The sequence below is a fragment of the Chelmon rostratus genome, chromosome 19 (genome assembly GCF_017976325.1).
Source record: "Chelmon rostratus isolate fCheRos1 chromosome 19, fCheRos1.pri, whole genome shotgun sequence".
Classification (NCBI taxonomy): Eukaryota; Metazoa; Chordata; class Actinopteri; order Chaetodontiformes; family Chaetodontidae; genus Chelmon; species Chelmon rostratus.
In genome coordinates this window covers 162,797-187,568 of record NC_055676.1, presented here as the reverse complement: position 1 = coordinate 187,568, position 24,772 = coordinate 162,797, and the positions used below count along the sequence as shown (strand labels likewise).

Here is a 24,772-nt window from a genome sequence, read left to right as displayed (position 1 = left end):
CGGGTAAAACCTGTCAAGCAGAGTCCCATGGTTCCTGCCGCGGTACCTCCTCCTCCCCCCCGGATTGTTGACGGTGGTCCTGCTGGCAGTGCGCAACAGGGGCTTTACTTTGATACTTTGCCTTACCTTTTTCCCTGCCACAGTTGTCTTCCTCGAAAGAGTGATTTTGGTTGCAGTTTTTTCCTCCTTGAAGATTAAAGATTGTTTATTTGTACTTTGTCTCCTGAGTTGTGCATTTGGGTTCAAGTTGTGACAGGATCAGGCAGAATTAGCTATATAACTGCATAATTTAGTGGTGTTGGTGGCTGTAGATGCGGAAGCATCTTTTGACTGTGTGAATTGGTCATTCTTATATAGAATTTTGGATAGAACTGGCTTTTGTAATACTTTTAGTAAAACAATGCAAGCTCTTTATGATAAACCAAGGAAAGAATTAAGATAAACGCAGTAGTTTCTAACCTCCTTTTTTTTTTTTGGAACAAGGAACATGGCAAGGCTGCCCAATTACTTTTTTCTGCAATTTTTATTGAACCCCTTACCTAATGAATGATTCAAAATAAAATTATTAGAAGGATAGACAAAGGTAGGAGAACAGAAGATTTGTTTTCCCCTCAAATTTTTGGCAGTATATTTTTATGGCAATATTTTTTATAGTTGTTTTGTGGCAATATATTGTTAATAGTTGTTTGTATGGTATGTACATATATCTAGTCAACTTTTTTTTATTTTCTCTTTTCTACCCTACTGTTAATTTTCCTACTATTGCCAGCTCCCTGAAATACCCGAATTTCACCGGCTGGGGATTAATAAAGTTTGGACAGTTTAAGGCTGTATATGGTCAAATCGTGCAACCACATATGCTGTATCAGTGATAATGTTGGTGATTGTCAACTCTCCAATGTCTCAAGCCCAGTCTTTCTAAGAGAGGTGATTTTGTAGTTGAGGTGATATGGTAGTTGTTATGCATTATATTACCCCCCCCCCCCCCAAAAAAAAAAAAAAAAATCAACAAACTGCTTTTTAACATTACTCCTTGTGGCAGCAACAACTGCTACTGTTGATATTACTGCCACTACTTTTGCAAGCGTTACAATAATTCTGCCTTGTCACTGCTGCATTACTGCTACTGTAATATTGTCAAGATGTGGCTAAATACACTGTGTCAGTGTTGGCCTATTGTGTTCTGATGTTTTTTTTGTGCATTGTTTAGACATATTGTGGCAAAAATACAACTTAGCTACATGCACTCTGTGACTGTAGGACATTTATTCATACACACTCACAAACAATTAGCAAATGTTCACTTACGGTTCATCTGGTCCATGCGTGGGCAATTGTCCTGTGAGACCAAAATAAAAACATATAATAATAAAGCATTAAGAACTGTGTTAACAGGCACATACAGTAAATCTGTAATCATAAATCATAAAGATATGGCATCTTGGTGACTTAAAGAGCTTTTACAGTGCAAGAAACATTTAAGAGTCTTTAATGACATAATCAAACAAAGAAAAAAGCAAGCTGTCTGAATAAGCTACTGATCTTATTGAGACTTGACTTGAACAGAGGTTTATAAAAAAGGAACAAAAAACAGGCAATCGTGAAAATATGTTTCACTCAATTATATTTTACCTTTCAACATTTAGTCCATGAGGTTTCAACCTGAATATCTTAGTCAGTGTATGAATATAAATGTGAACCTTACCTAGTTTGACGTACAGGACACCTGTGGCAGCGATGACCTTCAGTGAGTTGGAGGCAACACACTGGTAATAGCCAGTGTCTGTTGTGTCCAGGTCCTGAATGCGGAGCTTGGATCCTGCCTCTGTCTTACGAATGGTTATGCGTCCCTGCTCCTGGGCCACAGGGGCATCGTTCTTTAGCCATCGGATGGACGGTCGTGGATTTCCTGCCACTTTACAGTGCAGTGTGGCTGTCTGGCCCTGGAAGTGGGTGATATTGTTGACTGGCTCCTGGAACTCCAGAAAATAACCTTGAGAGATGAAATGCAATTAGTTATAAGTTGAATAATAATGTGTTATTTTTTTTGGTATTGTTAATTTAAGGACCCCCTCCAATGAAAGCCAGTGGCTACTGGCAGAGGTGATGTACTAGACCACCTCCAAAACTTTTTGTACCTATTAATCACTTAGACCACAAAATATGTAACAGGTCTGAGGTCTAAGAATACCAGAATTATCCTTCAAATATATAGCAAACAAAGTTTGAAGACATAAGGAGGGTGGGCAGTGGGGAAGCTGTGGCAGCACACATGTTGGTATAAACATTTTTATATTCCTTGTGGGTGAGGTGTAAAAATGTGTAAACTGATTATGTATTGGAGTAAGAGTATGTATTTGTTATAATATTTCGCTTTGGACCATATGCTTAATGGATGGACCAACTGACTGACTGCCCAATGTTCCCCCTAATGCAAACAACTGGCCCCAGAAAAGCTCTTCCTCCAAGAATGATAAGAAACCACATGCTTAAGTTCTGCAGTGAGAAGAGAGCAACATATGTGTGTGTTGCTGACAGCAGATGAAATAACTTTTCAAATTGTCTACAGTAATGAAAAGATAAAGACAACTAATTGTTTACACACAAGAACATTGTACGCCACTAAGGTACCTCCAGTGGAATGACCACAGATCCCTGTGGAAATAAGGAGAAGGTTGAGGGGATGCAGAGGTAGAGCAAAGTGCAGTGACGGTATAAAACCATTCATACCATACCATTATCAGCACCAAGGATGCTGACAGCTCTTCACCCCTCGCCCCACTCTGATCCCAACCTGGTTCATCTACTATCTGTCTACATACATATGGTGAATATACTACTACCAACTACCAAGCATAAGGTATGTGCGGAGATGGTCTGAGGAGTCCAGTATGGCACTAAGGGACTTTGACACCACTGACTTGGAGCGTTGTGCAGTCCACATGGGGAGGATGGTTTATGGTTTAACAACCTGCATGGTGGACTTTTTTGTGGAAAAGACAAAAATGTTAGAGACATCTGTAGAGGCCTGAAAACAATCTCTGGCCACAGTAGTGACAGTGGGATGGACCTAGAATCTGGAGACCATAAATGCGCAAATGAACTGAATCTGTTTTTCAACAGACTGACCAACTGACCAGAGCACAGACCTGATGGTGTTACTTCTCCACACCCCCTCCCTCTCCACTAGAGGCTCTCTGACACCAGTGGCACCCATCTCACACCACTTAGCCCCCCTCCACTTAACATCGGAGACTACATACCCCTCCCCCCACCTCACTCAACAGGAGCCCTCCCCCAGGCCCCAGATCAGCTCTGCGGAGTCATTCCACACATCTTCAACTTGAGCCTCAGTCTGGAAAGATTTCCAGCCCGGTGGAAAACTTCCTGTGTGGTCCCCAGACTTTGCATCCCAGAGAGCCCAAACACTACAGGCCCAGAGCCTTAACTCACCTGATGAAGACACGTTTGCACATCAATCAGGCATTGGTGTGGAAGACACAGTCATCTACCTGCTTCATAGAACTAATCACACCTGGAGAACATTGGGAACATTGGCAGCCTGTTACCCCAGCTCCGACCGTTCCTCTCTGTTTAAGTGTTTTCTTGTGTGTTTCTCGTTTTTTTCGGTCACTAGTCTCGGTCAATCATGCGTTCTTACAGATGTACAACTGGTGAGACTAGTGATTTGCTTTTTACTCTTTTGTGGACTTGTAAAAAGAGAGAGTAAACAACGGCCAACCATCAGGTGTGTGTGAAGACATGGTCAGATGAGTCCAGTATGGCACTGAGGGACTGTTTTGACCCCACCTACTGGGAAGTGTTGTGCAGTCCTCACGTAGAGGACATCGCACTACATTAACTTTTGTGTGGACAACACTGTGCCGACCAGAAAGGTACAGTGCTTCCCAAATAACAAACCCTGGGTGTCCCTTGAACTGAAAACCCTACTGAATGAGAAGAAAAAGGTTTGGGTCTGGGGACAGAACTGAGTTGAAGAGGGTGTAGAGGGAGCTGAAGAGGGAGATAGGGAAAGGCAAGGAGAGCTATAGGAGGAAGCTGGAGGAGCGCCTACAGGGGAACAACACCAGAGAGGTTTGGAGGGGCCTGAAAACCATCTCAGACACTGGAGAGGATTATACTTAACCATCTTTGCCGCAGTTCGCATACCAACCAGGCATTGGTGTGGAAGATGCTATCATCTACCTGCTCCATCGCTCTCTTTCCCACCTGGAGAGCACAGGTAACACAGTGGGATCATGTTTTTTGACTTCTCCATTGCTTTCAACACAATTCAGCCCTCACTGCTGAGGGGGAAGCTGGAAAGTGCCGGAGCAGACTGTTACCTGGCTTTGTCAAATGGTGATAGACTTCTGCAGGAAGGTGCCACAGACTTCACTGGTGAACATCCAGGGCTTGGACATTGAGATTGTGGGCAAGTACAAATTCCTGGGTGTTAACCTCTACCACAAACTGGACTGACGCCAACACAGATGTTCTGTACATCTGTGTTCTATTCTGTACTTTGGAGTATGTAGGACACTGTCAAGAGCATTTTATGACACTGCGGTGGCATCTGCAATCTATACACTGGTCTGCTGGGGCTGTGGAAGCTCTGAGAGGGACAGAAAAAGACTGGTCAGGAGAGTTGGCTCTGCCCTGGACTGCCCTCTGGACCTGTGCGTCATTAGTGTCCCCCCTTTGAGTCGTTTCTGTTCAGGTTTGAGTCGTTCCTTGTTTTCGACTTTTAGTTGCCACAGTTCTGGTTTGTTTATCGCCTTGTTCTTGTCTTTGTTCATGTCTTGTTTTATGTAGAGTCCCCGTCCTTAGTGTTGTCTGCGTTTCCCTCATTAGTTTTATGTTCCATGTCATGTTCTTTTCATACTGTTATTTGTTTGTAACATTATAATTTAGTTTCTGTTTTCTTGTCATAGTTATAGTTTAGCCGATTTATTCTCCTCGTTAAGAGCGATTTTCGGTTTGATTACTTTTGTTATTTAGATTCTTGTTCCTCCGTTTGCTAGGACTGTATTTTGAGTTGTTAGTTTTTCATATCTAGTTCTTTTAAATATTTTTGGTATTGGCAAATAATCTCAAGATGGCGCCAGTGTGTGTGGCCGGCCGTCTGCCTGTGCCAATACTGTGTGTGTTTGTGCTGTTTCTGTCACTCGTCACTCATCATGTCAACTCTCTACTGGTGTACGATCGCCAAACGCTGCTGAATATACGACTTTATACCAAAGATCTGGTGAAATTGGATCATGCTCATGATCATAAAACTTTGCCCCCGTTTCTATCGGGGATCCCGGCTCACCTTTGCCGCGCCCCAGCTCCACCTCTCCGGCGTAAGCGCCCCCGACGTCGCCGAGGTAAACGCAGCGGCCAGCTGGTGAGACTGAAGGCCTGAATGGCTCGTTTTTCTACGGCTTCCTGGACCCCGTTTGGAGCGATGCCTCGCACTTTTATTTCTTGGCGCCCGCTGGATCCTGTCGACTCCAGGCTGGACCCTGCCGACACCTGGCTGGTACCTGTTGTCGGCCCAGATGAGATGTTCCAGCCCCGCGGTCCCTGCTCTCCCTGTCCCCGCCGGCGCGGGGTGAATCCGTGTAACCTGCGGCCTCTGAGCCGGGCTCCCCGGACAGCTGACGCCGCAGAGCTGCCGGCTCCTGCCAGGTTTGGCCTGGTAAACGCTAGATCACTAGCGAATAAAACTTTTGTTCTTAAGGATTTCTTCACGTCCCGAGGATTGGACTTTCTCTGTGTGACTGAGACCTGGCTGAGTATTGGTGAGTCCAGCGTTTTCACTGAACTTTTGCCTGCGAACTGCTGCTTTTTTAACTCCCCGCGGACGTCGGGCCGAGGTGGAGGAGTTGCCATTGTTTTTAAGAATCACTATAAATGTAAACAGCTATCGTTGCCATCCTCTTTCACCAGCTTTGAACTGAGCCTGTTTGAACTTTGTTGCTCTCACACTGTGTTGTGTGCAGTGGTCTATCGGCCTCCCAAATACAATAAGGACTTTTTAAATGACTTCTCTGATTTCCTGGCTGAAATCATGCCGAAATATGACCGTGTCCTTATTGTTGGGGATTTTAATATTCATGTATGCTGTCCTGATAAGCCAATGGCAAAGGACTTTTTAAGCCTCATTGACTCTTTTAATCTTGCGCAGTCTGTGTCTGGTCCCACACAAGAACGCGGACACACACTCGATCTTGTTTTATCCTTTGGTTTGCCTGTTTTTAACTTAGAAGTTTGTGACGCAGTATTTTCTGACCATATGCCTGTATTATTTGAGGTTGCTCTTGCCTGTAATACAGTTAAACCTCGCGCTGCTGCCCGACGCTGTCGCATCATAAACCCCTCCACTGCTGCTCAGTTCTCGGCCGTTTTCAGTCAGACTCACAACTGTGTCACTGAGTGTTTGAACAACGATATGGAGGAGCTCAGCTCTCGGTTTCATTCCACCTGCCAAACCGTTTTAGACACCATGGCTCCGTTAAAAACCAGGCAGTCCAGGACTAAATCTGAACCCTGGCTGAATGACACAACTCGTGCTGTCAGACGCAAGTGCCGTAGTGCTGAGCGAAAGTGGAAAAGGGACAAACTGCAGGTGTCATTTCAAATGTTAAGGGACTCCTGGCGTCATTATCAGAAAACTGTGCAAGATGGGAAAAGGAAATATTTTTCTGAGATTATTCTTTCTAACTGTCATAAGCCTCGTGTCCTGTTTAAGACCATTGACTCGCTTCTCAATGCCCCTCAAACTGTCTGTATTGAGTCCTCCCCTGCTGTGTGTGAAAATTTTCTTCACTTTTTCATTGACAAGGTTGCCTCCACTAGGGCTTTAATCTCACCCCCTGCATATGACTCTTCAGTCTGTGTGCCCTGCTCTGCTGTCTTTGACAGGTTTGAGCCTGTAACTCTGTCGTCGCTACAGAAGACTGTTGGTCAGTTGAAGCCCTCAGGTTCCCCGGATGATGTGGTCCCTCCCCGACTATTCAAAGAGGTTCTCCCCACTATAGGGTCCTCTGTTTTGTCACTCATCAATAGCAGTTTGTCCTCAGGTGTGGTCCCCGAAAATTTCAAACATGCAGTAGTGCAGCCTATGATTAAAAAACCAGGACTAGGCCTATTTCCAAATTGCCTTTTCTCTCAAAAATCCTCGAGAAGATAGTTTGCAGACAACTAATGGCATTTCTGGAAGAGCACAAAATTCTCGAGGTCTTCCAATCCGGTTTTAAAACCCTGCACAGCACTGAATCAGTTTTTAATGATATCTTTTTAGCCACTGACTCTGGTGACTGTGTTATTCTTGTGCTTTTAGATTTGACTGCTGCATTTGACACAGTGGACCATGAACTTTTAATCTCTCGTTTAAAACAGTGGGTGGGTATCAGGGGCACAGCACTCGAGTGGTTCAGGTCATACCTAGCTGATCGAACTTTCTGTGTCAGCCTTGGTGACTCTGTGTCCTCCTCTGCTCGTCTCACATGTGGGGTCCCACAGGGCTCAGTCTTAGGTCCCCTTCTTTTCTCTCTTTACTTGCTCCCACTGGGCTCCATACTTAGGAAGCATGGGATTTCTTTCCACTGTTACGCAGATGACAGTCAGATTTATGTCCCTCTCAAAAAGAGGGATGAACACTCTGTTGTACGACTACTCAGATGTCTCGATGACATAAAGGCCTGGATGGCTATGAACTTTTTAAATTTTAATGAAAAAAAGACAGAGGTGATGGTTTTTGGTGGCACCAGTGGGTCCCCACTTGTAAATCTTGGTTCCATGTCCCAGTATATTAAGCCCACCGTCACAAACCTTGGATTCAAAATAGACATGGATCTCAAGCTTGACCATCAGATTAGCTCTGTCGTTAAATCGAGCTTCTTCCAGTTGAGGCAGCTGGCCAAAATTAAATCAGTTCTTTCCAGGCAGCACTTTGAGACAGTAATCCACGCCTTTGTGACCACTAGGCTGGATTACTGTAACGCACTTTATGTGGGGGTTAGTGGGTCCTCCATCGGCCGTCTTCAGATGGTGCAAAACGCTGCTGCACGTCTTTTAACTGGCACACGCAAACGTGAGCACATTTCTCCCATTTTAGCCTCACTACACTGGCTGCCAATACCTTTTAGGATACATTTTAAAATTATTTTATTTACTTTTAAATCCCTCAATGGCCTTGCCCCACCCTACCTCTCTGAGCTGCTGCAGCCTTATTCACCCCCCCCCGCTCTCTCAGGTCAGCTGATCAGCTGCTCCTGAGTGTACCAAAAACCAGGCGCAAGCTCAAAGGTGACCGTGCCTTTGCTGTAGCAGCTCCAAAACTATGGAACGATCTACCTCTCCATATCAGACAGGCCTCCTCTCTGTCTGTTTTTAAATCCCATCTAAAAACCCATCTTTTCTCCCTGGCTTTTGACACTTTGAGACGTTGAATGTATCTATTATTTTATTCCATTTTTTATTCATTGTTTTATTGTTATTTATTTTATTGTGTTACTGTATTTTATTTCTTTTATTCTGTTTTTATTTATTTTTTCTGTACAGCACTTTGGTCCACCTTGGTTGTTTTTTAAAGTGCTTTATAAATAAAGTTGGATTGGATTGGATTGGATTTTAGTTGGTCAGCTCCGTTTTTCACACCCCTTTGTGTTTTCCTCCTTCGGGAGCGTTTTTGGTTTTCTCATTTTGTAGCGTTTTAGTCTAATTGTTTTGGTTTTTTTTGTTCTTTACCCACGCCACTGCCTTAGTTTGTTCCAAGTCTTGTCTTAGTCTGAAGCCTGGTTGTTTTTGGTGTTTATTGTGTTGTCCTAGTCTTGTCTCTAGCTCTGTTGTGTTGCTTGTTTGTGTTTGCCCAGTGTTTCCCGGTGTCGCCCTCATGTTATGTGTAATCCCTTGACTCTAGTGTGTTTCATAATTTCCTGACTTTTGGTGTCCCTTGTTAAATAAATACGTTATATTATTTCTACGTCCTTGTGTCTGCATCTGGGTTCAACCCATAGATCTCCCTCATAGATTCCCCCTTAGTCCCCAGTTCCTGAAAGCAGGTTCCTATGGAGAAGTAAACCCCGACAGGATGACATAGAAGCTTCTATTCATCCTAGGAACCTGCTCACTATACTTTATCCCGTTTAGAACAAAGCTTACTACTAAAGCATTCAATGAAGTGACACAAAATAGTTCTTAAAACATATTTTATTGATTTAAAATTAGCCCACTCTTGTCTGTCACCACTCTCACTGTGTAACGGCTCTGAAAGTAAACATGTGCATTGCATAGCAACCACCCCTCACTGTGCGCAGACCAGCAGGGAGGAGAACATATTTCTTTACAGTTATTCAGTGAAATCATCCAGCGTTGTTCTTTACTTTTCTTTTCTTTGTTGCTGGAGACATGACATTCTCCAGCCACAAGTCAAGTGTTTTGTCCTCTCCTTACAAATGAAAAGTAATGTCTGGAAAATGCTCCATATTTTGCCACTCAAATCAGCTGGCGATTTGTTATTGAGCTTGGTACATTAACGGATTGCCCCTTTAGCCAATGACTGTTCGGAAGCAGGCGGTCGTACGTCGAGAAATAAACACAGCTGAATTTTGGCGATTGACCAATCAGAATCAAGAGTGCAGTGTTGTAATTGTTTACCATTTTGCAATTATATGTTACATCTGTGCAAATATCTTGCGCAATATTACTTTTTTTTAACCCTGCTTATATCTTCTTTTTCTACTGTGTTACATGTTTTGACTGTGCAATAGCATAAAGCACTGTATTCTATTATCCATGTCTTCCATGTGCAATTCAATTACTCAATATTATTTGTATACTCTTCTTGTATATAATGTACATATATGTAGTTAATTTTTGTTTTATATGCCTTTTATTGTCTGTTTGTTCTTTTCTACGTCACCTTTTTATTCTTGCTTTTATTCATGCTATTATTGCTGTCCCTAACATCTTAATTTCCCTGGTGTGGGATCAATAAAGTTATATCATATCTCTTACCTCAAATTCTTTATATCACAGTCTTCCCATATTTCAGCTATTAACTTGCTAAGAACAATGTTAGTATTATTAATGGCAATGGAGAATGATACTTTAAATCTGTTTTTGTAAAATGTTTTTCAAATAGTTTCACTGTAGACTATTGTAAGTATGATGGGCAGGTCGAAAGTCGTATTCTTTAGAAAGTTTTCCGGCGCCGACGCGAGTGGCAGCCTCTCTAGCCTCTTGATCTTCGCACTCTTTTGTTTTTATTTTCTTCCTCTTTCTGGGTTTCTTGGAAAGTACTTCTCTATCCTATGGATATGGACTCTACAACTTCAACGCAGACACTCGTTTATTCGAGGAACTTTTTAATGGCCCTGAGAACAGAGTCTCGCTTCGGTGTGGTCCCGTGTCTACCTGTGGACGTAAGGAAGCCGTACCGGGGCTGCAGAGCCGGCGCTATGCTTAAAGCTAAGCGGCTAGCAAAGAGGTGGAGATTCAAGCCTATGGTACCTTAAATGATCATGGGAAACGTGAACTCTTTACCGAATAAGATCGACAAACTGGCTGCGCTGACGAAGAACCTAAAGACCTTCAGGGAGTGCAGTTTACTGTGTCTTACTGAGATGTGGCTAACAGCTAGCATCCCAGGTGCTAACGTGGAGCTACCGGACTTCAGCACAGTCAGAGCGGACAGAGACACAAGAGCCTGTGGGAAGCGCAAAGGAGGAGGACTCGCACTGTATGTAAACAAACGGTGGTGCAATCCTGGGCATGTGAACATTAAAATCTCCAGCTGCTGCAGGGATATTGAACTCATGGCTGTAAGTTTACATCCCTATTACTTGCCCAGGGAGTTCAGCCACGCCATTGTTCTCATTGTTTACATTCCGCCGCGTGCCGACGCGGAGGCTGCGTGTGACATCGTCCACAGCGCTGTGGCCAAACTTCAAACACAGCATCCTGAGGCCCTTGTGCTAATCTCTGGGGACTTTAACCATGTCACTTTGGACAATACACTGGCTGCTTTTCACCAGTACATGGACTGTAACACCAGGGGGAAGAGGACTATAGATCTGATGTATGCAAAGGTGAAGAACGCATACAGAGCCACCCCCCTGCCAGCACTGGGGAAAGCAGATCGCAATCTGGTCCTGCTCAAACCTCACTACACACCAAGAGTGAGGAGACTACCAACAACAACACGCTCATTCAGGAAGTGGTCTCCTAACGCCGAGCAGGCTCTGAAAGACTGCTTTGAGACCACAGACTGGGAAGCACTGCAGGGGTCTCACAACGAGAACATGGAGGAGATGGTTGACTGCACCACAGACTATATTAACTTCTGTATGGACACTGTTGTTCCAGTAAAAACTGTACTCTGCTTTGCCAACAACAAGCCCTGGATTACCAGTGACATCAAAGGACTTCTGAACCAGATGAAGAAAGCCTTCAAAGATGGTGATACACTGGAAATCAAGAGGGTACAGAAGGAACTCAGAGTCCAGCTCAGAGAGGCGAAGGAGCAGTAAGGAAGGAAATTAGAAGTAAGGATGCAGAACAACAACATGAGGGAGGTGTGGGAGGGGATGAAGACCATCACTGGCTGCAGCTCCAAGAAGGGTGCCCACACTGAGGGGGATGTGGGGAGGGCAAACCAGCTCAACCACTTCTTCATTAGATTTGATCACCCTAACCCATTCACACCTCTGAGCACAGCAGCCCCCACCCTCCTACTCCCGCAAGCCATCACCAACACAGATGAGGACATCTCCCCTCCTCCCCTCACACCACCCACGACAATCACAGCAGCTCAGGTCTGTCGTGAGCTGAAGAGGCTGCGCCCCAGCAAAGCCGCAGGTCCAGATGGAGTGTCACCATGACTGCTGAAGGCCTGTGCGAGGGAGCTGGGACACCCCCTTCAGCGCATATTCAATCTGAGCCTGGGACAGGGAAGGGTTCCCCAGCTGTGGAAGACATCCTGCATCATTCCAGTCCCTAAGAAACCACATCCTGGTGAGCTGAATGACTTCAGGCCGGTCGCCCTAACGTCACACGTGATGAAGACCATGGAACAGCTGCTGCTCCATCACCTGAGGCCACAGATCCAACACGCTCTTGACCCTCTGCAGTTTTCTTACCGGGAGAAGACGGGAGTGGAGGATGCCATCATCTTCCTGCTACACCGATCTCTCTCTCACCTGGACAGAGGCAGTGGTGCTGTGAGGATTACATTCTTGGACTTCTCCAGTGCCTTTAACACCATCCAGCCACTGCTCCTCAGGGACAAACTGACAGAGATGGGAGTTGAAACACACCTGGTGGCATGGATTACAGACTACCTGACTAGCAGACCGCAGTATATGAAGCTGGGGGACTGCAGGTCCAACACTGTGGCCAGCAGCACAGGAGCACCGCAGGGAACTGTGCTCTCTCCGGTCCTGTTCACCCTGTACACATCCGACTTTCAGTACAACTCAGAGCTCTGTAATGTACAGAAGTTCGCGGACGACACAGCAATAGTGGGCTGTATCAGGAGTGGACAAGAGGATGAGTACAGGAAACTGATCCAGGACTTCATCACATGGTGTGACTCCAACCACCTGCTCCTCAAGACCAGGGAGATGGTGGTGGACTTTAGGAGACCCTGGCCGTGTCCAGAACCGGTCATCATTTAAGGGGACTGCGTGGAAGTGGTTCACACCTACAAATATCTGGGAGTGCAGCTGGATGAGAAACTGGATTGGACTGCCAACACTGACGCTCTGTGCAGGAAAGGACAGAGCCACCCGTACTTCCTCAGAAGGCTGGCGTCCTTCAACATCTGCAAAAAGCTGCTGCAGATTTTCTACCAGTCTGTGGTAGCGAGTGCCCTCCTGTACGCAGTAGTGTGCTGGGGAAGCAGCCTGAAGAAGAAGGACGCAGCACGCCTGGACAAACTAGTGAGGAAGGCAGGCTCCGTCATTGGCACAGAGCTGGACAATCTGACATCTGTGGCAGAGTGACGGTCACTGAACAAGCTCCTGTCCATAATAGACAATCCTGATCATCCACTGCACAGCACCATCTCCAGGCGGAGGAGCAGCTTCAGTGACAGACTGCTGTCATTGTCCTGCTCTACGGACAGACTGAAAAGATCGTTCCTCCCCCACGCTGTACGGCTCTTCAACACCTCTCGGGGAGGGCAACAAAAACATTAACCAACACAACAACTCCAAACTCACTACACACCTACAACACACATGGACACATGCACTTTATCTCACACACATCCATATGCTGGACTCAAACCGACTATTGCACACTGGTACTTTGCACAACTGCACTACTGCGCACACATTTAACTGCTCGAATGTTTAGTTCAGATGTTTATCCTGTGGTTCAGATGTTTATCCTGTATAGCTTAGTTCTTTATTTTTTACTTCACTATTTTTTTTTCTTATATTGGTATCTTGTATTTTGTATTGGATTTTTGCCTCTTACTTGAAAGTTGTGCCTTACTTGAAGGTTGATCTGTACTTGTAAGTTGTTCATCACTTGTAAGTTGCACATTACTTGAAAGTAGTTCCTGTTCTTATTTGCATGCCCTTGTGTGTCCACCTTTTTGAGCTGCTGGAACTGCAAATTTCTCCTTGGAGATAAATAAAGTATCTATCTATCTATCTATCCATCTATCTATCTTTAGTGTATTAGAAATATAATTTAAGTGTACTATGAATGTACAAAGTGTGTTTGTGAAGTTCTCCCAGAGAACGTAAAACAACTCAACTGCAATTAGAATGCAACAAGGATCAAACTAATGTACAGTAATTCAGTCTTACTCTTCTGTCAGTCAGAGTAACCGTGCAGGTCAAAGTTTTTTGATAGGACCTTAGCACTGCAGAGCTGACAGATATGTTTGCCCATTTCTTCACTACTCTTGACTCTGCTAGGATCCCTGTCAGTTATGTAGATTACTGTATAAGGAAATAAAAAGGAATGAACATTGATAAACACACACACACACACACACACGCAGAAGTCCTCTGGCTCTTAGTACCATCTGCTTTTCGAGTAGCAGCCAGGCTCTGGACTGATTTACGTAATGGAAAACAATGATGTGTGCCAAGCCTCTCTCCACAGGCCAGGCTTCAGATGAGTGATATCACCATGTAGCTCTTAAATCATAATGCCTTTATCCTTCGTTTAAGGATGTACTGCAGCTCTCCGAATGAGTAAATGTAAGTGTGAGAGAGGGGAGGGCAGCAAAGCAAAGATCAATTCAGGGCACATCATTATAATATGACAACAAGAACAATGTGATCTGAGGGTCTAAGTATAAGGTGTACCGTAATGACAGAGTAAGAAGTATGATGTTACATAACTTCCGAATCTGGAGTCCTGAATAACTTGGTTGTACCGGTGTCAGGCACATACCAAATTTGTCCTCTACATAAAAATGGAAAAAAAGGAATTTCTCCTTGTAAGGTAATGAGAATCATCTAGAGGTCTTGGGGTCCTGCAGTTGAGGTCACAGCCTCCAACCGCTGCTTGCAGGTAGAAAATCCTACTTGATGCACTAGTACTGTGTAGTGCTGAGGTAGCTTTTTTTTTTACATGTGACAGTTTCAACAGACAATTTGTGTAAAAAACATGAGCAAGAATAGAAGAATTACCAAACCCAGAGATAATTTCATCTTATTCCTTTTTGCAGAGCAACGTTTTGGTTTAACATTGGATAAAAAACAGGAAACAGCAGTCATAGAGAGAGGAACTGAAAAAGAAGCTACAGACGTCTGCCCAGAGGAAAAATAGGAAAATGACCATTCCAAATTAAAGAAGCCACCTGAGAAAGAGAAAAGTGTGAGTTAAAGACACCTTAATCCAACTACTCAACAGCCAAAAGGCACTGCAGGGACAAACTGTCGGACCAGGAAGGCTGTTCCAGGCGCAACAACATTCATATACTGTATACAGTTCACTTGCCCTCCGGGCCTAAACCAGGAATAAGAACAAAAAATTGAAACACCTCACTGAGGACTGCCCCTCAAACCACCAGCTGATAAACCACTCTGTGGTTTGTTCCATCTCTCTTGAGTTTCCCGTTCTTGTCCTCCCTCTGTGTGTGTGTGTGTGTTTCTTTCCACCTATTTGTGTGAATTGTGTACTTAAGCTTTGCCTCTTGTGCAACTGTGTACTCTGACCTCCATGGTAGACAGGGTGTAGACAGTTGACAGTAGACAGGTGGTGTGACGCAGGACACCCTGTCCTGGAAGAGGGATCCCAGCTTTGATGCTCTTCCTGATGTTCCTTCCATTTTTCCACCCTTCCAACTTTCATGTTGGATTTCAATGTTCTTTGTGTAATTAGGTTTTTTCTCCATTATGTGGTCCAGTTACAATTGGGATACGCTCCTAAATGTCTGGGAATTAATGCACACTGATTCATCTCTGACTTTTCTTTGAGTCTATCTGAGGAAATCCATGACTGTGTATTCCCTGGAAAGGCTGGTTCAGCACACTCACACCCTGTGTGGTGTTATAGGGGTTGCCAAGCTGGTGCCCTCTGTAAGTGGAGGAGGAGAGGACACCACATAACACCCCCTCTATTTGCATGTCAAATGTGAGCTGTCTCTGCAACAAAATGGCTGAAGCCAGTTCACTTAACAGACATTTAAGACTGAGTAACTCTCCCTTATTTTTCAGCAAAACCTCACTATATGACAACATTTTCCGACATTGCTGTGGATTTACCTGGATACCAACTTATGAGAGCTGGGACTGGGACACTGGCACTCCTTGGACACTACATAATATTGATGGTCCCGACAAACAGACAGCAACTGAAGAGGCCTAAACCATACCATACATACAGAGTATGGTAATGGACAAAGACAGTCCATTGGCTGACACAATATATACACATATGCATAGTCGGTGAGTAAATTCATCATAAGGTACAAGAACCACAAGGCCTTGTTCATCAAACACATGACAAGACTGTGCTTTGAAACTACACTCAACATAATGATTATAACAAGGAGGGAATAATTACTTTGAAACCTCTGCAGAACTTCCCTTCTGTTCTAAAGAATTACTCCAAAATGTTTGTGAATACTATTACTGCTCAGGGCTTACTTTGGTCCAGAGAGAACTGATGGTCACAGTTCCCATATTGTCATCGCATTTCCCCACTCTGGTATTAAACAGACCCTGCTGCAGCAGTGTTGAAGCTTCCCCTTAAATTACAAAATGATGATGCTCAAGGCCAAGAGGCCATGCTGAACACCCACCATGCTGCATGACAGAGCTAAGGGTCACAATCACTAGCAAACCTGTTAGTCATCATTAATAAATTGGTGAAGCCCCTAACGAAATGGTTCTTTGAGTACCTTGTGCCAGGACTGATCTTGGAAAGACTGCTTTTTGTAGCAGACTCATGTAATCTCTAGCAATGTGACCATTTAAACTGAATACTCTTATACCTCTTGGACACGTTAGACATGTAAAGTACTTAATAATCATCCATTACCTGCCTAAGCTAATTTTGCTCATTGATTTGATTTGTATATATTTGTATTTTCCATGGTGTAATCTTGGCAGCATTGTAATTGATCTTCGATGGAGCCTCAATGGATCAGACTTGTTCTAGCACATCCCACAGATACTTGATTGGAATGGGATCTGGGGAAATTGGAGACCAGGCTGATGCTTTGAGCTCTTTTTCTCATTTGTTGGTTCATTCCTGAGCAGATTTTGCTGTGTGCCAGGGCACACTTTCGTGCTGAGGGGGTCATTGCCATTGGGGATTGCTGTTGCCATGAGGAAGTGTACTCATGAGTGGTGAGTGGTGAATGAATACCAGGTCCAAAGGTTCCCTGGCAGAACATTGCATTCTAATCAGATTATTTACATTACTCACTTCACCTGTCAGCGGTTTTAATGTTGTGGCTGATTCCACATTCCTGTCTGAAGGATGAGGTGAGAAATTGTCATCCATATGCTTATGAAATGGTTCTCCCCAAAGTATCCATGATATGAACATGTTCAGCTAGAGCTCTGTCAGACTGGTCAACCAGTTGTCTCAAGCAAAAGTTTATCCAAAAAAAGCTTAACAGTTTTGTGCCCCCTAGCTGCAATGCTTAGGCTGCAGCTCACATTTGGTAAATACTTAATGGGCTATTTTAGTCCTTTTCTAATCTGACAACCACTCAAAATGCTTTAAGAACACAAGTCTGCATTCACCCATTTACACACATTTGTATGATGGTGGTTAAGCCACCAACCATTCACGCACGCAGAGGATAAAGCATCGGAAGCAAGTTGGGGTTCAGTAACTTCTCCAAGGATACTTTGACATGTGCACTTCAAAGGCCGGGGGTCAAACCCATTCTACCTAGTTGCCCCACATTTACATTGTAGGAAGATTTTTCAGGTGACAAGCTGCAATGACATGTGAAATTGATCTTGAGTATCTCAAAGAGTTTGTATTCGCATACTTAAGTGGACCATGTTTGGAGCTGAGACTTGGCTAGCTTAGCTTGTCATAAAGACTGAGAGCAAAGGGAAACTGCCAACCTGCCTCTGTCCAAAGTTCAAAAATATGCCTACCAACTAATTTACACACTTTTTTAATCTATATAAACAGAAATGTTAAATGACAATTTGTTCTTTGGTAAAATCCTCTATGGGCAAACAACAGTTGTTCCATCCAGCAAGTCCTTCTGTGCAGCATCTTAAGCTATAGTGCAGTTTTCAGATACAACTAATGAGCACAGCTTTTGGTTTGGTCTCTATATAATCACAAAAGTTCCAAACTCGACAACCTCCGTGTCACGACAAGACTTAAGGAAACTGTGAACAGACACAGTGCTTGACTGTTGTTTATCAAGAAATAGTTCCAGCATGTAGCTCCTCCTACAATATGTGTACATGTCTATTTTTGTATGGATTTAACAAATAACATACAACATATTGATTAGCAACCTTTACCACATTGGTAGGTGATATTTTGACTGTGCACTCTGAACAGCTCAGAAAACCAAATGAGAAGTATTTATCTTACCTTCAGGTGTAGGTGCAGCTCCACTCTGAGCTTCAGGCAGACCATCCGTATCCACTGACAGGCCTGGATCAGCTGTAGAAACAGCCATAGAGAGGATATGAGAGTTAAATCTAATGCTGAAATACAACATGACATGTCAGCAACTGAAAAGTGCTAAACCATGCAGTATTAGAGTAAGGTAATGGACTCCAGAAGCAACTAACATACTTCAGGGCTGCATGGAGTGCAGTGACTTGGATTCTGAGGGGGGCTGCGGACAACAAGAATGTATTTGCTGACACTATGTGTATGTATATGCATATTCTGTGAGTAGGTCTGCCTCCCAAACAAAATCATCATAAGGTACAAGAACCACAAGCCCAAAGACCTGACAGTGTGTCTTCCGAGTCACACTAAGGCACTGGCACACCCAGCTTTCACTTGTGTTCTCATTCATTTTCAGTCAGTCTATCTCTGAATGACTTGTGCCAGTTTCAAAACATCTACCATTGTCCCAGTACCAACGAAGGACAGAGTTACATGTCTGAATGACTACAGATCTGTTCCTCAGACATCTGTTGTCATTAAATACTTCAAAAGACTCATTCTGTTTTTCCTCAAATTAATCATAGACCCCATTCTGCACCATTTACAGTCTGTCTACAGAACCCACCGCTCCATGGACAACTCTTTTAATCTCAGCCTATACCACATCCAGCACCTATGTCAAAATTCAAGATTCAAGATTTCTTTATTGTCAATGAGATTTGCATTGCAACCCCCATGTTAGAAACAAGATAAGAAAGATAAGAAAGATTATAAAATAAAATTAAGATACTAGAATAAAATAAACCAACATGCAGTCAAAATATTCATAAATGCAATAAAAACATACCAGAAATTAAAATATACTAAACAATAAACAATAAATTATACCAGTGAAATGTACCAATATACTAAAATGTATATACTGAATGCAAATGGCTGACCATTTAGTTAAGCGTGTGTGTACTAATATGTTAAGTACACAGAAGGTGCAGGTGGAGCTGGAGGTGAAGGTGTAAAAGTGCAGTGTGCAGTGGCTCGTAGTTCTCACAGTCTCACTCCAGTGAGGGGCTGCTGGGGGTGATAGCTCTGACAGCTCTGGAGAAGAAGCTGTCCCTCTGTCTCTTGGTGGTGGTGAGAAGGTACCAACAGTCTGTGGCCGACTGTTTGTACCGCTTCCATCAGGAAAGCGGTACAGGCATACAGCTCTATGTCAGAGCTCTGTTTGTGGACTTCAGTTCAACTTTTAATACTATCCTCCCTGACTGCTGCACCCCGAGCTGCTACAGCTGCAGGAAGCCCATCCGATCTTCCGACTCAACAGGAAGCAACAGCTCTGGCTTGACAGCCACCTATCTATTTACCTGCCTCACCATAGTATCAGAGCTCTAAAAGTTTGTGTCCTGTCCCCATATCTGTTCTCACCGTGCACCAGTGACTGCAGCTTCAGCCGCTCTTTCCTCTTCCCATTTTTGTCCTGAGGCCAAGGCTTGAAAAAGCCATTGGGCCCTTAATTTTTCATCCACTGCAACTTTTATTGTTATTAGCTATGCTACCATTATGATTAGATCATTAGTGCTGTACTATGTTTATATACTATCTGCTATTAATATGTTAATACATCACATACATAAATATATCACATAGGCATATAATTTGCCTTATGTACTTTGTATACCTATAAATCTATTACAGCTGTCAGTACTATGATTTCTGTCCATCCCTGAACCTCTCTCTCTCTCTGCCCCCCTCTCTCTCTCTCTCTCTATCTGTCTCTCTCTCTCTCTCACCCAACCGGGCGAAGCAGATAGCTGCCCACCCAGAGTCTGGTTCTGCTCGAGTTTGTAGACGAAGAGTTTGGTCTGTAACTGCTCCATATGGAAAGTGTCCTGAGACAACTTCGGTTTTGATTTGGTATTATATAAATAAGAATCAATTGAATTGAATTGAAAAGTTGACAGTTCTGCAAGAGCTGAAATGATTCATTCTGTGTGAGTTATGTGCTCAGTAGGTTTTAGAGCAGCACGTCTAATGGCATTGAAAGGACTTGAACTGTCTCCTGTAACTGAATGTTATGCACTGTAAGAGAGCAAGCAACTAGGTCACTCCTTGATAAAAAAAAAAAAAAAAACTTCAAAACTCAATAGTGAAATCCTTTGGAATAAAGCAGTTATCCTCAGGTTGTGTCTTGAGCTCCATCAATAATTCTCCGCAATAATGCAGCAACAGAAAAATATGCCAGATATAAATCGGTTTAAGTCATTAGTTTTACATGGTTTGATGATGACATTTTGTTGTGTTTAGAGGATACTATCCACCTGAAAACTGTTTCAGTGTTCCCTTAGCCACTTTCCTCAGTTCATCTGTGAGGCAAACTGGAATTTTCCTCTGGTATACACAATACTTTTTAATCAGGAATGTGTGTAATGGATACCCTGGTTGCTCCATACGATTGGGTCTGGCTCTGCCTAGGAGCTAATCAGGACCAGGCGCTTGTGAGAAAATACAATGTATGGCTATGTTATTAGCTCAACTTGACTTGGAATTGGTTCCTGCCTTCCCTATGATACAGAGCATGTGCTTGACATATGAGGCTGGTGGAGGAAATTGGTGGTGCTGAGGACTTCATTATTCCTTTCAGGAGCCATGCTTCAATCAATAGATTCTGACTACATCTAGCCATTGATGTATGCTGACATGGAGATAAGCTTCCTTCAGTATGAGAAGGAGGGATTATTTCACAAAATATTTCTACATCATATGCAGATGCTGTATTTGGATTCACTCTTTAGCCTTGGAAATCATCTCTAGTCATCTCATCTAGCCAAGACATATTAAGCACAGTAATGACAGGCCACATTTCTAGGCCAGATACTAGGCCAGTACCTCTGACCAGTTTTGACATCCTTGAAATGTCTTCTAAACAACAAGCAGTGATCTGTTTCTGAAAGAACATAGAACAGCAAGAAAAGCTTAACAATCTGAAAGTGTACCTGCAAACTTGTGTTGAAGCCAAACTACCTGTGCTTAAATATTCAAGGTTTACTCCAGTGATTGGTGAATGCTCACATCTTTCCACACCTCCTTTTTGTAATTCTGACTTCCTGTTATTAATTTGCCCAGTGCCCAAGCTGAGGTAACTCCGATTAGAGGTAAGATCGGGCCCAAAAAATCCAGCCCGACCCGACCCAGGCCCACGAGTATTAAAGCCCGACCCAGCCCGAGCCCGACCAATTAACGTGATTTGCAGGCCCGAGCCCGAAGCAAACCCGAAATTTCATATTTTATTTGTGAGGACTCGGGGGAGGAGGGGTGATTTATGATAACAAATTAAAGCCTGTCTTTTGTAACGAAATCTAAGTTAAACAAGACTGTATAAACATTTACATCTTTTATATTTCTGTGTCTGCAGAGGTTACATTAACCGACAATTTTCCATCATTTTTAAGAGTTGACGGGAAAAATTTAAGGCCGTCCGTCATTTTGACGGGTTGAAAATTGGGCCATAAACCACAGCAGCAGTACATCCTTAAGAATTTAGCGCGGCACTTTAAGAGAGAGAGAGGCAGAGAGACAAAGAAGAACAATGACGGATGGATAATAGACAGAGACGCAAGTTTTATCAGCGCAAGTTTATGTAGCATTTTCAACAATCAATTTGAAGCTTTTCCACACCTCACTCTTACCGGTGCATGTTTGCCTTTTCCATTCCCCTGTCTTTAGTTTATCCTTCACTTCTTGCTGCTCCATATCGGGGATACCAGCAGGTCAGATGCGGACTTGCGGAGGGGAAGAATTTTAAGAGGACGACGTTCACGTGCGCAGAGCATGCTCTGGCTCTGCGGCTCCTGTTTAGCCTTCTCTGTTTTATCCAAATTATTTATTTTATAACAAGTATTTCGTAGTTTAGTATCGTTTTAGTATACATTTTTATAAACATATATTTATTAAAACAAAAAAAAAAAAGTCAGCGAGAGAGAAGCCCGACCCGACCCGAACGTAATGATTGACATTTTAGGCCCGACCCGGCCCGGGTCGGGTCGGGCTTGGGCTTGGGCTTGGGCTTAAGATCTTACCTCTAACTCTGATAGGGTTGGCTCTAATGGCCTGTTGTATTTGGATCCATCCCAGGTTGATAAAATACTCCAATTTGCAAAGCTCCAGGGTATCACACAGTAATGGAAGAGGCAGAGAATAATCTCATTGGTAGCTCTGTAGAACTGGGTATGAACTTTCTGGGAGTTGTTCCGGAGAAATACGAGGAAGAACATCCACTGGTGAGCTCGCCTGATGACATGTGTGTCTCTATTTCATGTTGCTGGTGATTGTTGCATCCAGAAACTTAACGAGCTCCACCACTTTTACTCTTTACAGCTGCATTGTTAATGAGTCGTGAAGATGGGTGTCTCCGGAAGACCATGCCTCGCCATCTTCCTGACGTAATGCTACAGGTTATTATCTGAACACAATGCTGGCAATGCTTCTTCATCAAGAAGATGAGTCCTGGATTACAACTTGTGATCTTGATCTCAATAGAACTACCGGTTTAACAGTTCATTGACCCAGCACTTATGTAACACAGATTAAGCCATATATAAAAATCAAATATCTTGTTAACTTTTCAGAATGTATCATTAACAATAACAAACACAAAAATCAAAAGTTTGCCATGGATTACATTTTTTGAAAAATTAATAGGCATTTTATTAATTATTTTATTCTGTATTTTCGTGAAGTCGTTACTTTTTATGCTTCTACTGTGCTTTCTTAGACATAGGCTTCTGTAACTTCTCATAGACTGACAGCTACAAAACACAAATTAGCACAGCAATCGCCAGACACAATTAAGTTGCTTGTGGTCATTCAAACGTGCACACAGTGCCAGCACATTGTCACACCAAACTCATCACATTTGCACACTCAGTGGTCCCACACTTCAAACTATGACACTATGGCTACCACTCTAGCATTAGTTTTGCACCTACAGGCAGCACCTGTAGGTGCAAAACCTGCAGTCAAGTTACCACTAATAAACATGCAACATTCAGTTAGTAATATCTGGTTACACTTTCAAAATAAAATTTGCTGAGAACTACAATAAATATGTGGTTAATGTGAAACAGTTGCGGTCTTTTGGTTAGGTTTAGACACCAAAACTACTTGGTTAGGTTTGGACAACAAATGTACTTGATTTGATTGAGGATAAAATCATGATTTGGCTTTAAAGAAAAGGACATTGCTATTGTACATTAAGTTACGTACAGTACATTAGTGTGATGCTGATTAGGCATCACAACAACAAGGTCGAGGCAGTTGAGATAACTTGAGGTTTCCTAATCAGCCCTAACTTGTCTGGGACTGCTACTAGGATGGTTCCGACCATGTCATCTGAGTTAGCTTCAACACTCTGATGTTGCAGCTCAGCTTTTAAATCAACTCATTTATAAACAGCACAAAACAAATCCTCATTATCAGTAAATATTCATTTCAAAAGAAAGTGCTGCTCTGCACTACACCTGATACCCAGGTGCCGCACCATCATGTTGTGACAGAATAAGCTAACTTTTCTTAGTAGCTTAGTGTTTATTCACAGTGAGGCAACAGTGCCATCATGAGGCCAAATAGGAAAATAATTAAAGTAGATAAGAGCAATGGTAAATTAATGCTATTCACCACACGAGTGTGTGTGTGTGTGTGTGTGTGTGTGTGTGTGTGTGTTTGTAAACACGTTTGTAACGATGTTCCCGCAGCTTCTTGGATGCAAGCTGCTTATGGCCTGGCACCTGGTTGCTAACTTTTTGCAGTCTTGACCTCACCTAAACGTCGTAATTGGCTAGGGCAGGGGTCACTAACCCGGTGCCCGCCGGAACCAGGTCGCCCACAGCATCCACATCAGTCGCCCGTAAGCCAGTACTAAAAATAGCACTAATCACGAATTAGCTCTGTCTAACATTTTAATTAATTGTGTTGCTATTCTTTTTGAATTACATTTACAGTGATGTAAATTTAAAAACGAATACATAAAAACGTAAAAAAAAAGTGTATGTCATAAAAAAAGTTTCATATACGAACTCTGACGTAGCCTGGGTCGGAGGTCAGTCTAGTGCGCATGACAAACCAGCTTTGCTGAGATGAGCTTCTGAGCGCTGCAAAGATGAGGAGACGAACGCGTTTTCTACCCACAACTTTTGGTACCTTGCAGACACTGAAAAGTACAGTGGTGTATGCACAGCAGCCATGAAGGTTGCCAGCATGTTTGGTTCAACCTATCTGTGTGAATCAGCCTTTTCTGACATGAACTTCATTAAGAACAAACACAGAACCCGCCTCACTGATGCACATCTGCAAGAGTCACTCAGAGTTGCAGTGTCAATTTACATCCCAGATTACAGTACACTGGTGAAGAGCATGCAATGCCAGGCTTCCGACTAACAAAGAAACAATTGCCAGATGTTGTTGGTGGCAACACGTCAGTGCCATGGCAAAGATAAAAATATTGAAAAACTATTACAGATGTGTTACTAAGTGTAACAGACGTGATGATTTGTTTTAATGGCTGCAAATGTAGTGATTAGTACAAATGTGATAAGATTTATTTTAAAAGGAGTCGATTTTTGTTAAATCTTACATAATTGATAATTTGTGCAAACATGGTTCAGAGTTTATGATTTGATAAAAACTGTTAGTGGCTAGTAAAAATTGAAAAAGATTTCCTGCA

At 43.2% G+C, this 24,772-nt stretch overlaps 1 protein-coding gene across 1 annotated transcript in view; it reads right to left on the bottom strand.

The window, feature by feature from the left end:
• Nucleotides 1-24,772, bottom strand: part of ror2 (receptor tyrosine kinase-like orphan receptor 2) — a 53,711-nt gene that overhangs the window by 15,109 nt on the left and 13,830 nt on the right. Inside the window, exons 2-4 of the mRNA XM_041960463.1 lie at nt 18,031-18,102; nt 1,706-1,993; nt 1,309-1,339 (exon numbers count right to left, since the gene is read on the bottom strand). Coding sequence (XP_041816397.1) covers nt 1,309-1,339; nt 1,706-1,993; nt 18,031-18,102 — 391 coding nt within the window. The remainder of the gene's footprint in view (nt 1-1,308; nt 1,340-1,705; nt 1,994-18,030; nt 18,103-24,772) is intronic.